Source organism: Urocitellus parryii, chromosome 12 (assembly GCF_045843805.1).
Source record: "Urocitellus parryii isolate mUroPar1 chromosome 12, mUroPar1.hap1, whole genome shotgun sequence".
NCBI lineage: Eukaryota > Metazoa > Chordata > Mammalia > Rodentia > Sciuridae > Urocitellus > Urocitellus parryii.
In genome coordinates this window covers 4,089,315-4,103,027 of record NC_135542.1, presented here as the reverse complement: position 1 = coordinate 4,103,027, position 13,713 = coordinate 4,089,315, and the positions used below count along the sequence as shown (strand labels likewise).

At 34.3% G+C, this 13,713-nt stretch overlaps 1 protein-coding gene across 7 annotated transcripts in view; it reads left to right on the top strand.

The window, feature by feature from the left end:
* Positions 1 to 13,330, top strand: part of Lims1 (LIM zinc finger domain containing 1) — a 147,792-nt gene extending 134,462 nt beyond the window's left edge. For 3 of the 7 annotated variants that reach the window (XM_026380239.2, XM_077791800.1, XM_026380234.2), the window contains exons 3-11: positions 1,983 to 2,049; positions 2,751 to 2,871; positions 3,205 to 3,354; positions 5,414 to 5,564; positions 5,998 to 6,090; positions 7,455 to 7,503; positions 9,354 to 9,429; positions 9,626 to 9,818; positions 12,236 to 12,322. In XM_026380239.2, coding sequence (XP_026236024.1) covers positions 1,983 to 2,049; positions 2,751 to 2,871; positions 3,205 to 3,354; positions 5,414 to 5,564; positions 5,998 to 6,090; positions 7,455 to 7,503; positions 9,354 to 9,429; positions 9,626 to 9,773 — 855 coding nt within the window. In that variant the 3' untranslated portion in view covers positions 9,774 to 9,818; positions 12,236 to 12,322. Of the gene's footprint in view, positions 1 to 1,982; positions 2,050 to 2,750; positions 2,872 to 3,204; positions 3,355 to 5,413; positions 5,565 to 5,997; positions 6,091 to 7,454; positions 7,504 to 9,353; positions 9,430 to 9,625; positions 9,820 to 12,235 lie in introns of those variants that run through there. The other 4 variants (XM_026380236.2, XM_026380237.1, XM_026380238.2 and 1 more) reach the window with 4 other exon arrangements.
* The last annotated feature ends 383 nt before the right edge of the window (positions 13,331 to 13,713 follow it).

Below are 13,713 nucleotides of genomic sequence, written 5' to 3'. Positions count from 1 at the left end.
TTGTTTAAAAACACCCAAGGGTGGTGTGTTGGAGATGTGGCTTAGTAGTAGAGCCCTTGCCTGGCACTCATGAGGCTTTGGGTTTGACCTCCAGCATGACAAAACAAACAAACTCAAGGAGGGTGGCTGGAGGTGTAGCTCAGTGGTAGAGCAGGTGCTTAGCATGTACAAAATCCTGGATTAAAGGGAAGAGGAGTATATACCATCTCTGGGAAGTTCTTCACTCAATTTATTTATAATGAAGATGGTAATATCTTTATTTAGTAGAAAGAAATACACAGTTCACATGTAGTAATTAGCATGGGTTTCCCAAACTGAAATTGGGTTTCCTCTATTCAGATAGTCTATTTTTGCATTTCAATTTTAAATAACATAAATATTAACTATTATAAATTATCCTTCTTTCCCCATTTTTGTATTGGTACATTATAATTGTACATAATGATGGGATTTGTTGTTACATATTCATACCTGCACACAATATAACAATGTGACTTGTCCAATATCACCCCCCAGCACTTCCTCCCTTCCTCCCCCAAATTATCTCTCTTTTAATTTTTAGTCTCTGTCAGAAGATTGTGAACAGGTAACAAGCACACTGTAGAGACACTTGTAGCACCCTGATGCACCAAGTGATGTCCTACCTGTAATGAATCAGATCTTAGAAGATTTATTTATTCAGGGACTGGGGGTATGGCTCAGTGGTAGAGCGCTTGCCTAGCATTGTGCAAAAGCCTTTGGTTTAGTCCTTGACTCTGCCAAAAATGATGTATTCAAATTACAGTCAGTGTTAATTTTATGTCATGTTATGTAATGTTTATATCAATTTTCTGTCTTCTACTAACAAATACAATATATATGTTAACTGCCAGATTCATGTTTTATTTTTTAACCTATGTATCTTTCTTTTTCATGAAACACAATAAAAACTGATCCTTTTGGGGGGGGGAGTTGGTACTCTTGCACTAACCCAAGGGTGCTTTACCACTGAATTATATCCCAGCTCCTTTTTATTTTTTTATTTTGAAACAGTCTCACTGAGTTGCTGAGGTTGGCCTCAAACTTGTGGTCCCTCTTGCCTCACTCCTCAGTTTTCACTGGATTCTTACAAATAGAGTGCGTGAGCAAAAAAAAAAAAATGAAGCATAGTCAGAGTAGAGACCCCTAGACTCTGGAGGCACAACATTCATTCTAATAACTACCTATTCAGTTTATCTTTCCTGCGTCAATCTGTAGGAGAATGGAGGAGAATGTTGAATTTTAGTAAAGAATTAATGACCATTCAAAAGTAAAGCAAAAAGCATGACCTTACCAACCCCAAAGAAATATCAAGTAGTGAAGTGGAAGACTAATCAAGGTTTGGACATTAGAATGTTTATTGTTATTCTTTTGAGAAACTAACAACTGCAAAATGAAAATGTCAGCATATTTTTCCAGCAAACGGTAATTCCAGGGATGCCTGCACAGAGTACAAGAGAACAGCCCCCCCAGTTTCAGCAATTACTAGGTTTACATTTTTTTCCCTGGCTTTTACTGTTTGGATAATATGAATTGAAAGAAGAAATATTAATGACACATAGGGATAACCCCAAACAAAGAAATGTTGGGTAATATGAATTGAAAGAAGAAATATTAATGACACATAGGGATAACCCCAAACAAAGAAATCTGAAGTATATTGTAAATGCTTTTTGTTCCTTTTTTATTCATTTTAAATGCTGGTGCTAAATTTCAAGTGTCATGATTTATAAAGAAATGTTATATCCTATTTATTTGTTTCTAGAATGAGGGGAGGATAACATTTTTGCTTTCTTCTGTAACCCTCTTTGAAATGTGCAGTATGAATTTTCTAAAACATTTTTACCCTTCAAAGGAAAAAAATCCTGATAGAAACACTTTCCTATATGTCTCCTTGAAATAATTATATTTCTCCTGTGATTGTGTCATATTTATAAGCTAATGGTACTTTCTTTCTTCCTCAGTTTGAAGGAAGGAAATATTGTGAACATGATTTTCAGATGCTCTTTGCTCCTTGCTGCCATCAGTGTGGTAAGTTTTGCTGCTGAATGTGAAGTAAAAAGCAATTTCAAAAAGATTGAAGTCATTTATAAAACTTCTAAAATACCAACAGTAAAAATGGTTTTTGATGCTCCTTATAAATAACTATTATAAGATGTACTTTATCTGTTCCGTTCTTATTAACATATAACAAATAGAAAAGTATCAGATTGATCCTGAGAGAATTGAATTTTATAGAGAAAAGAGTAGAGAATTTTAGGAATTTAAGTGCTTGACTTGTATTTAAGACAATTCATGCTTATGGCTCTACTAGAAGGTTTCCAGGGGTTAGAGAAACTGAACAGAATGTTGTAAAGGTTTAATGAAGGAAGAAATTAAATATGGATTATAAGAAAATGTACAATAGGAACTGGGGTGTTAGCTCAGAGGGTAGCATGTGCTAGGTACTAGGTTCAATCCCAGCACAAAAGAAAAGGAAAGGAAGAAGATGCTATGGATTTCTGTTGTCTGTGTCAAGAATGACCAGAAATAACCAAACCGTATCAAGAAAGCCCCGGATATTAAAAGGAAAGCCAGATTCAGATATATGATAAATCAGCCCCCAAATATGGCCACAAAATCCAAAACAAGGACCCAGATGAAATAAAGACCGTTTTTTTCTAAATGGTGTTTACTCTGGTAGATAGTTTTTAACAAATAGTTTTGAACATCCTTTGCGTTACTTCCCACAGGTGAGTTCATCATTGGCCGAGTTATCAAAGCCATGAATAACAGCTGGCATCCTGAGTGCTTCCGCTGTGACCTCTGCCAGGAAGTTCTGGCAGACATTGGATTTGTCAAGAATGCTGGCAGGTAGGAGTTTCCCTTCCTTGTCAGATGTGGGTGGCTGAAGTGTCTGTTGCAAGTCATGTGCATTTTGCCTGTGGGATGTGAGGTGCTGCTGAAGGGTGTAGGAACCCAAAACATTGCCATGCTGCTAATCTGGTGCCCTGGGAAACAACCTTTATATGACACATACAGCTGCTGTGTAGGCCTATGTGCCAGTACAAACACGGTCACAGGTGGAGCTCTGATTATTGGGGTTGGAATAATTTTTTCCTGTAGCGTGATTCTGCTCTATTAAGCACAGAAGAGATTTTTTAAACAAATACTTTCTCTTTAAGTTTCCATTTTGTTTCTATTTAGACATTTATGTCGCCCCTGTCATAATCGTGAGAAAGCCAGAGGCCTTGGAAAATACATCTGCCAGAAATGCCATGCCATCATTGACGAACAGCCTTTGATCTTCAAGAATGACCCTTACCACCCAGACCACTTCAACTGTGCCAACTGCGGGTATTCTGGTTTTTTCCCTGTTTTTTTGCATAAACAGTAAAACCAAAATAAAAGATCACATTTATTTACATTTCTTTTCATCCAGCAAACTGAATTATTTTTCTCCACATTTTAATTTTACTGTGGAAAATTTTAGACCTGTCAAAAGGTCATGAGTGTGATGTAACAAGCACCCATAAACTCTGCCTTTAGTTTCACCAGTTAGTGTTTTGCCACACTTGAGTGTGTGCAGTATACGCACTCTCCCCTCAGTTTACATGTGTCTGTATGTGTGTGTGCATATGCAATAGCCTTGACATTTTTTTTAATGAACAGTTTGAAAGCCAGTTTTAGACCTGATTGACTTTCAATATGCTTCTCTGAAGAATACTGACATTTTCTTATAGAATCATAGTATTTTTATTATATCTAAGGAAATCACCAACAATTTTACATCAGATATTCAGTCCACATTAAAACATCTACATTTAGCCATAAAAGTGTTTTTATCATTATGTTTTTCCAATATAGTATCAAAAGATCTTTTTTCTATACACACATAATTTTTGCAGTTGTGATAATTAGGGTGCTGTCTTTGAATATACAAAATTAAATTTATATTTAATTTTTTGTCTTCAAAAAATCATGATAAGGGCTGGGGTTGTTTCTCAGTGGTAGAGCACTTGCCTAGCACTTGCAAGGCTCTGGATTCGATCCTCAGCACCACATAAAATAAATAAATAAAATAAAGGTATTTTAAAAAAACATGATAAACCACTTTTAGGGTGTGAATTTTCTGATTTTTTTTTTTTTTCTCCCCAAGATGAGATGTTGTCCAGGCTGGGCTCAAGTGATCCTCCATCTTTAGCCTCCCAAGGAGCTGAGACTTTAGGTGTTATGTTACCATGCCCAGCTTTAGTACAAAAATTTAATATAAAAAGATTTGTTACTGTGGTCGACATGAGCTTACATGCTAAATTATAATAGAAAGGAAAGACAGTAGATTAAGAATTTATAAAACAATTTGTGGTATAAGTTCAGACAAGTTATTTTTTATAATTGAATTATCATTTTGTGCCTTATCTAGTTTTCTTGCATATCTTTCCTCTTGTATGATTTTTATCTGCCCATTGTTCATTAGTTTTATTCCTAAAAAATTATTTAAAATAGATGAAGCTGAGCTGGATGGTGCAAGCCTGTATGTAATCTGAGCTACTCAGGAGACTGAGGCAAGAAGATCACAAGTTTGAGGCTGAGCTTGGCAACATAACAAAATCCTGTTTCAAAATAAAAAAATTTTTTAAAAAATGGGAGTGGTGGAGTGCTTGCCTTGCATTCGCGAGGCCCTGGGCTTAATACCCAGTACTGGATTGGGGTGGGGGGGAACAGATAAATTTCAAACAAGTCCATTTGGCTAATTGGGGCCATCTCTGGCTAAATGTTTATTGGCACAAAATAATAGCTAACTTAAGCATTTGGAGAGTAAAATTGGGGACATTTTGTTGTTTATTTTCCATTGACCTAAGTTTACAATGAACTACGTTCTAAACACCTTGTTATAATTTCAGTGATTGTTAGTAAATGGAACTGGTCTCTAAATTTCTTACTTTATGAAGAGGTAGTACTGAGTCTGCTCACTCTGGAAATCACTACTGTAATTTTTAAGGAATAAAAATGAATTGTAAGTGTGATACTATGACAAGGAAATAAAAAATATGCTGTGATAGTATGTAGATGTATAATATGATAAATTGGATGTATCTTAGTATTACTATAAAGATTTTGATTTTTTTTCCAAATTTTTCATTGGTGCATTATAATTATATTTAATGGTAGGATTTGTTGCTGCATGTTCATACATATACACAATATAACAAGGGATGGTGATGTTTTGATAATAATATGAAACCTATTCAAGCCTATTAATTCAGGTTACTCTGATCACCTCTAAGAGGGAAAGATGTTACCAGGAAGTATTATAGTAATATATTTTAAAACCTTCTAAAAAGTGTGTTAGTCATATTGATTGCTTGTTTTCTCTTAGTAGTAGTATTCACTTGGGTATCTTTCTCATGGACAGGAAAGAGCTGACTGCTGATGCCCGGGAGCTGAAAGGGGAACTATACTGCCTGCCATGCCATGATAAGATGGGAGTCCCCATCTGTGGTGCCTGCCGGCGACCCATTGAGGGACGAGTAGTAAATGCCATGGGTAAACAGTGGCATGTGGAGGTGAGTGCTAAATGGCAGGGGTAGTCAGTATTTCGAATTTCCATGGCTCAGGCATGCTAGCAAGATTAAGAGATTCTAAAGGTTTAATATGAGCATTTTAAAGATAGTTGAAGAATACAGAATATACACTGCTGTTGTGATCTGTGAGTAATGATGTGGGATGTGCACCTTGTTCTTAAAGCCTTCTTTTGAGGCAGTCAGTGTCATGGTTCATATTCAGCAGCTGTTCTTCTATTATGGACACAAGATGTTCATTTTGTTTTGTTTGAGGCTGTGTCTTAAAGTAACCTATCAAAAACTCACAGACACTTGCATTAAGATCATTCTGTTGTTAATCATATATCTTCTCTGAGAATAGATTAACTTTGAGGTTTCACTGTTAGATCAATATAACATGGCAATTTATTAATTACTTGTATTAATTTTTTTTCAGCATTTTGTTTGTGCCAAGTGTGAAAAACCATTTCTTGGACATCGCCATTATGAGAGGAAGGGCTTGGCATATTGTGAAACCCACTATAACCAGGTATTGATTACATTTGTTGGATACTAGATGTACTTTTATGAATTCAAGCTAATCAATATTTTAGCTAAAGAAAACTTCTTGGAAAATATACATTGGTCTGCAGAGATATGTTTTTTAACTTTTTGGGAAATAATTTCAGACTCAGAAAAGTTGTAAACTAAAAATACAAAGACTACCTGTATATCTTTTACTCATATTCACCATTTGCTTGATCATTACATAGGTTTGATCTTTTTATTTATTTATTTTTTGTTGTAGTTGGACACAATACCTTTATCTTATTTATTTATTTTTATGTGGTGCTGAGGATCAAACCCAGCACCTTGCACGTGTTAGGCAAGTGCTCTACCGACAAGCCACAACCCCAGCCCCCATATGTTTGATCTTGATATTTAAAAACACATTCATATATATATATATATTTACAAATACCTATATGTGTGTGTATAAAAACACATTGGATGATAAATTCATCATGGTCCTTTATCCCTAAATACTTCATGTGTGTTGTCCAAGAATTCTAAACTCTCTTACATAACTATAATTATGAGTGTTGATACAATACTTTAACACATTTATTCCATTTTTTCACGTGGCCTGACAATGTACTTTTAGCATATATTTCCTATTAAGACTAGACACAGTCCAGGGTTTTCATGTTTCTTTAGCTTCCTCAATGCTGGAACATTTCTAGAGCCTTTAATAGACTGCTCTTCACATGGACTCATTGGCTGGTTCTTTTTGATTAGATTGAGGTGGTGTGCTGCTGGCGAGGACACTGCAGTGGCAGGGTGTCCTCCTCAGGACCCATTGCTACCTGATGGCAACCCCCTAGGCATGATGCTGGGTGTACTGTAAATTGCTGTTTCCCCCTTTCCCTTGCATCTAATAAGCAGTCTGTGGACAACCACTTTAGGACCTGTTCTTCATCAAAACTCCCCCAAGATTTGGCACCCCTTTGTGATTCTTGCTTGCTCAGGTTAAAAATGATAGTTGTCCAGCCCCTATGTGCTCCTCCCTCAGTCAGCCCTCAACATTCTGCTTGAGCAAGAACCCACTATTCTTTCCTGTCTGTAGGTACACTGATTTATCCATTTCTCATCCACTTGGACTCAAAAATTCTAGTATTTTTCATTAATTGTTTTATCATCTAGAAAGATTTTTCTTAAGTGATGAAAAGTAAATCATTTACATTGTAAGAAGTAAAAACTAGTAAAGAAACTTCTGCTGATTTTCTGTAAAGTCTGAACTTAGGTAACCAGCTACTTATTTTTAAGTTATAGAAAGAACTGAAATTATATTGAATGTTCATTGTTCGAAAACTTGATTCTAATCCATATCTTGAACTTTTTAAAATTTTTCAGCTATTTGGTGATGTTTGTTTCCACTGCAACCGTGTTATAGAAGGTGATGGTAAGTATCTGTAGGTTTTATCTGCACCATTTGACACAAAAACACTTGGGTAATGTAAAATTGAAAGAGGTTGATGATTGTTACTGTTTGTGATGTTATTATCATCAGTTACTTTTTCTCTGTCTTTGGAATATTTCTGATTTAAACTGTAGCAGAGAGATGATGATATCTAAGAGTTGGATTTGTTACTCATTTATGTACTTTAGGCCACTGCCACAGTGTTGTTAAACGTGTAATTGTGAAAGCTGTTCCTGGCAGGCCCTCTGGAACAGCTATTCTCTGGATGCTCTGTCATATTTACTTGGAACAGTTTAATCTGCTGTAACAATTAGGAAGAGTCACTTTAACCCTGTACATGCTAAAACCTGGCAGTTGTCTGCAGATGTAACTAGAACTTATCACCCTTGTATGGTGGTAATTAGGCAGGGCTGATTGACTGAAACAGAGAGGAAGCAGCTGTGTTTGCTAATACTCACTTGCACAATTCTTCTACAGACTTCCTGACAGGGTTTTAAACAATCCTGTTTTCAGTATGCTTCATGGTTCTCGGCAGACATCACCTAACTCAGGAAATATTTTCTGAAACATTGTTCATATGTAGTTTGTGAAATGGGCAGTTTAGAAAAATCTTTAGTACCATTAAAAATAAGGTTTCCAGGCAGGGGTTGTGGCTCAGCAGTAGAGCACTTGCCTAGCACGTGCAAGGCGCTGGGTTCGAACCTCAGCACCACATAAAAATAAATAAAATAAAGATATTGTGTCCAACTACAACTAAAAATATATGTATATTTAAAATTTTTTTAAATAAATAAATAAAAGTTTCCATGGCTGTGGAGACTGAGACAGGAGGATCCTGAGTTCAAAGCCAGCCTCAGCAATGGCAAGGCGCCAAGCTACTCAGTGAGACCCTGTCTCTAAATAAAATAGAAAATAGCGTTGGCGATGTGGCTTACTGGTCAAGTGCCCCTGAGTTCAAGCCCCAGTACCCCCCAAAATTAATTCCTTCTACATGAGAAGTGAGGGAAGCTATCAAAGGAAGCTGGTTTTTTTTTTTTTTTTAATTGTTAACTTAGAATGAAAGACTCCTACTGGCAAAAAACTTAATGTCTAGATCTTTTAAAGTTAACTTATCTGGTTTATATTTCTTGAACCAACATTGGTAGGGACAAAAACATAGCAGACAGTGCACTAGCTTGCAAACACTGTGTCAAAAAAAATTGTCTGAGCAACATAAATGAACATACAGGTTGCTGCACTGTCCACTGGACTGAAGGGACCCAATCTGTAGTGTAAGACATAGTTCAGACCATTTGAATACCTCACAGATTCTTAAGGAAAAGGAAAAATTAGGGCTGGGGTTGTGGCTCAGTGGCAGAGAGCTTGCCTTGCACATGTGAGGCATTGGGTTTGATCCTCAGCACCACGTAAATAAATAAATAAACAAAATAAAGATACTGTGTCCATGTATAACTAAAAAATATTTAAAGAAAAATTAACTATAAGGATTGGAAAAGGCAGCAGTAATTTTCCTGAGTTGAAGCCTAAATCATGGAAGGTATAAATACGTCGTAGTCTGTATGTTTTTTTAATAATATGAAAAATAGACCTAATAAATTAACAAAATGGGTTGATTCAAAGCACTTTATTTAATGGCACTTAGCTTTTCAGCTGTTTGATTCTTTTTTTAAGAAGAAACTCTCAAGAAAAAGGTTGTTGAGGCCCTCATTCAAGTGCCTTGGGAATAGCCTTAGCTCTATTACGGAGTTTATTGAAGCTCTCCTGCTTCCCCTAACAATGTATTTCCAAATGATGAGATTTCTCTCTCTCTCTCTCTCTCTCTCTCTCTCTAGTGGTCTCTGCCCTTAACAAGGCCTGGTGTGTGAGCTGCTTTGCCTGTTCCACCTGCAATACCAAGTTAACACTCAAGTAAGGCTCTGAAGTGGTCTAGTGTGAATCTTAAGACTGAAACTTTTGGGGTGATGCTTAAAAGAATATTCCTAGAATTTAAAAAGAATTATTTGATTCCTTATTTCTTCTTTCTCTTGAGATCTTCTGAAAGTAAAGTTTCTTCCTTTAATTGTTCCCTATTCTTTCTTCTGTTCCTTCTTTGTTCTGTTCAAAGGGATAAGTTTGTTGAAATTGATCTAAAACCAGTCTGCAAACACTGTTATGAGAAAATGCCAGAAGAATTTAAGAGGCGACTTGCCAAACGGGAGAGAGAAGCAAAGGATAAGGACAAGCAGAAAAAGAAAAAGCCAGTCTGTTTGTAAACTTTTCTGTCCCTTCTATCATCATTTTCACTACTTTCTTCTTTGGTTAGTCCTTCAGAATGTTTTTGTTCTGTTATGTCTTTTGCTTTTGCTTTTTTTCCCCTCCTTTCCCTTTTTCTTTTTGGCATGTTTTTGTAGCCATCAGAGATTGAAATACAACTATTTGTCCTATATGGAGTTGATCTTTTGGCTTACTTATTAAAAAGCTTATTAATTATTATAAAATATTATAAAGCTTATTAAGATGCATATTTAAACCAGCTTGTGCACATATCTTTCCCTTAATCTGTAGATTTATCTCTTTTTTAAAATCACAGTATAGCATAGATATCATTTCTTTCAAGGGAAAGAGTTCCAATCTTTCAATAATGGGAAAAATTTGAAAATATTTTTGTCTAATAACCTCAGCTTTTAAAATCCTTATCTTTAGTTTCTTTGTCTTAAATAATTTGAGAAACTATAAGTATTGTTTGATAATTTTAAAACCACATGTGTTCTAAGTTCTGTATTCAGTTCTCTCTGCATGTTTCACATTAAGCAAGTCTGTGTCACACAGTGAGGCATCTTCTCTCTGTGGTGGTTGAAAGTGTGCTTTCACATAGTGCCCGTGCACTTCTATTCATGAATGCATATCCTCGATGTTTTCAAACTTTTTGATCCCTGATTTTTATGGGTAGTATTTCAATCTTTGTCATTCTGTCTGTTGAATTACTAAGTACATTTGTTTCATTTTCCCCTCATGGTTATCATCGTTTTGAGCTCTAAAAACTTTTCATTGTTTCAGTTTTCATGTTTCCTTATATAGAGGAATTAAAATGCAAGTATAAACTTAAAATGATGGAATGCATACTAAATAGTTTCTCTGAAAGCAGGAATAATTTAAACTTTTAAAAAATGGCAGTTTTAATAGTTTTTGTTACAAGATTTTGGAATAAGTTTTTAACTTAATCATACTATTTAAATCAAACTGTAGCTCCTTGAAGCATTTGAGTTGCCAGTTGAAATGTAACATTTGAATTACCATCAACATAGTGTCTCTTTGAAACACAGCTGGAAAATAATTCCTACTTTAGTATTCTAAAAATAGAAACATTTTCATTTTAAGTGTGAGGATTGGAATTAGCTTTGTTATTAACATTGCTCTTTAAAATTACCCTTGGGGCTGGGGTTGTGGCTCAGTGGTTCAGTGCTTGCCTAGCACCTGTAAGGCACTGGGTTCTATTCTCAGCACCACATATGAATAAGTAAATAAAATAAAGGTCCATCAACAATTAATAAAAATATTTTAAATAAATAAATAAAATTACCCTGAACCAAGTCTAGTGTACTTTAAAAGTACTGTAAAAAGAGGCTGGAGTTGTAGCTCAATGGTAGAGCACTTCCTGGCACTGGGTTCAATCCTCAGCACCATATAAAAATAAATAAAGACATTATGTCCAGATACAACTAAAAAAAAAAATATGGTAAGAACTATATCAGCAGATTTTATGTTTGTAATAGATGACAATGCACCATTAGGCTTGTTCTGCCGATGTTTTCTAAATATAATTTTACAGATTTATATACAGTTAAAAATATATAATCTTATAACTTAATTTTACAAATTAAGTTATAAGGTTTTCTATTTTTAGCTCAAAATTAAACAGCCTGTATTCCAATGGGAATAAGCTACTGTACTTCCTATTGGAAGTATATTACAGGTGGTCCAGAGGCCCTGAAAAGTTTTCTTCTCCAGGGCTTTTTACAAATAAATTGGTCATATGTATTTGTCTTAGCTTTTAAAAAAAGAATTGAGTTTTCCATACAACCACCAATTATGAAATATATGAGGGAGACCTGATTACCTTTGTGTTCCTTAAGAGTGACTAAAAACTTTCCTTTATCTCCCTCCCCAACTTTTTGTCAGGCAACTAAATTAATTAACCCATTATGATTTAAAATAATTAAAAAAAGATTAAGGTGAGATTTTTGTTGTTGTTGGCTGGTAGGATGAAAAAAGCATTTTATACCCAGAAAGATGAAAACTTAGAGCTAATTTAAAATACTAGGTAAGATTATTTTGCCTCAAATAAAGAATTCATTCACATTATAAAAACCAATTTGCTTTAAATAAATTTATTCTTTAAGGTCTCATGGTACTTTAAAATGCGATTGACTTTGCTTATCTAAATTATGTTTACTTTAATTTTCCTGTTTACTTAGTACTAAGTAAAATGTAATATATATTCTGTGTTATTCAGATAGATGTATAGGAACAAATTTAAGGACTGTTGTTTTAAACTGATAATGTGAATTTTTACATTTATCACAGTAAGAATTAAGATTGGAGTTATAGTTCCTTATTTATATGACTATAGATATTATCTTTATTTAGTCTAACTGAATTATTTCACATTATTTATGTCTGTGTTTATTATATTTCCACTAATATCTTTTTCATATATATTAATCATTGTCTTTAGGAATAAATTTGTGGAGTTTGACATGAAGCCAGTCTGTAAGAAGTGCTATGAGAAGTTTCCACTGGAGCTGAAGAAAAGACTTAAGAAACTAGCTGAGACCTTAGGAAGGAAATAACTTCATTATACTTTTTCTTTTCTATACAAAGATGAGATTACCAATGTTACTTGAGTTGATCCACCCTTATTTAAAACTGTGTATTGCAAAACTGTTGAGAGTTAAGAATAGTTTTCTTCATCTCTTCTGTCGCATTCAAAAAGTAATATAATCATGTTTAAAACACGGATGAAATTAAGATTTGCCTATTCACCCATATTAGTTTATTGACATTTTGACTATATAGCAAAAAAAACCCACATGGTTAAATGTTAAATTTTAATTAAGGTTCTAAAGTGATGCATAACTGTGCAAAATGAAAGGAGTGGGCTTTTACCTGACTCAATTTTTTTTTTTAAACAAATATAAACATTGATTTACTTTGTGGTCAAAATTGCCTCCCACTGCTGTTGGAGAGGATATTGGGAAGAAAAATAACCACCCAAGAAAAGCAAATCTTAGTATGTTTATCAAGCTGGTAGCTATAAAATGAGTATACACATTACCAAGACAAGAAACAAGTGTGTTCAGAACTACTTGATTTTTTTTTTTTTTTTGGCAAATGCAATAATTATTATGCTTACTTTTCTATTTTGTTTGTGAACTCTTCCTCTCTATAATTTACTTAATACATAGTTGTAGCTAGCTAGTAGTATACATTTAAATTTTTCTGGAAAAAAAATGACACCAGGTATCTGAAAATACAACATACTTTATAATATTGGAAAAATAAAGTATTTTTAACGCGTTACATCAATTATGCTTCTAAGCTTAATGTCAAAACACGTATTCTTCAAATAGGATATGAAATTAAATTTATGTAGCTTGGAATGTATCACTTAAGAAAAGTGAATGTGGGATTGGGGATGCAGCTCAGCGGGAGAGCACTTGCCTTGCATGCATGAGGCCCTGGATTAAGTCCCCACCACTGCAAAAAAAGAAGGAAAAAAAAAAAAAAAAAGGATGTGTATGTAATGGTCATATATTTCCTTTATAATCATGCTAATACATATGCTTCGTACATAATCAAACTTGCTTTGCCTTAGAAAAATACACTTTAATCAGGAATTATAGTTATTTCATATAATACCAACTAAAAGCTAAAAATAAGTGCATTGTCTGAGATTGGTAAACTCAAATTCACTTATCACAGTTAACTTAAAAAGTTTTTTCCCTTAATTTTGGAGAAAGCCTATAGATATCAATTCCCATCATCTTATTAGACAAGAATGATGTTTATGTTCAGGTTTTCCATCTCAAATCTCATGATCAATTGGATTTATCTACTGTAAGTAGGAGGTATAAATTATAAAATAGTACTCTTAAACTGCAAGAGGGATGTTTTAATATCACTTTTAGGTCAAAATTAGTGAATTATTCTATT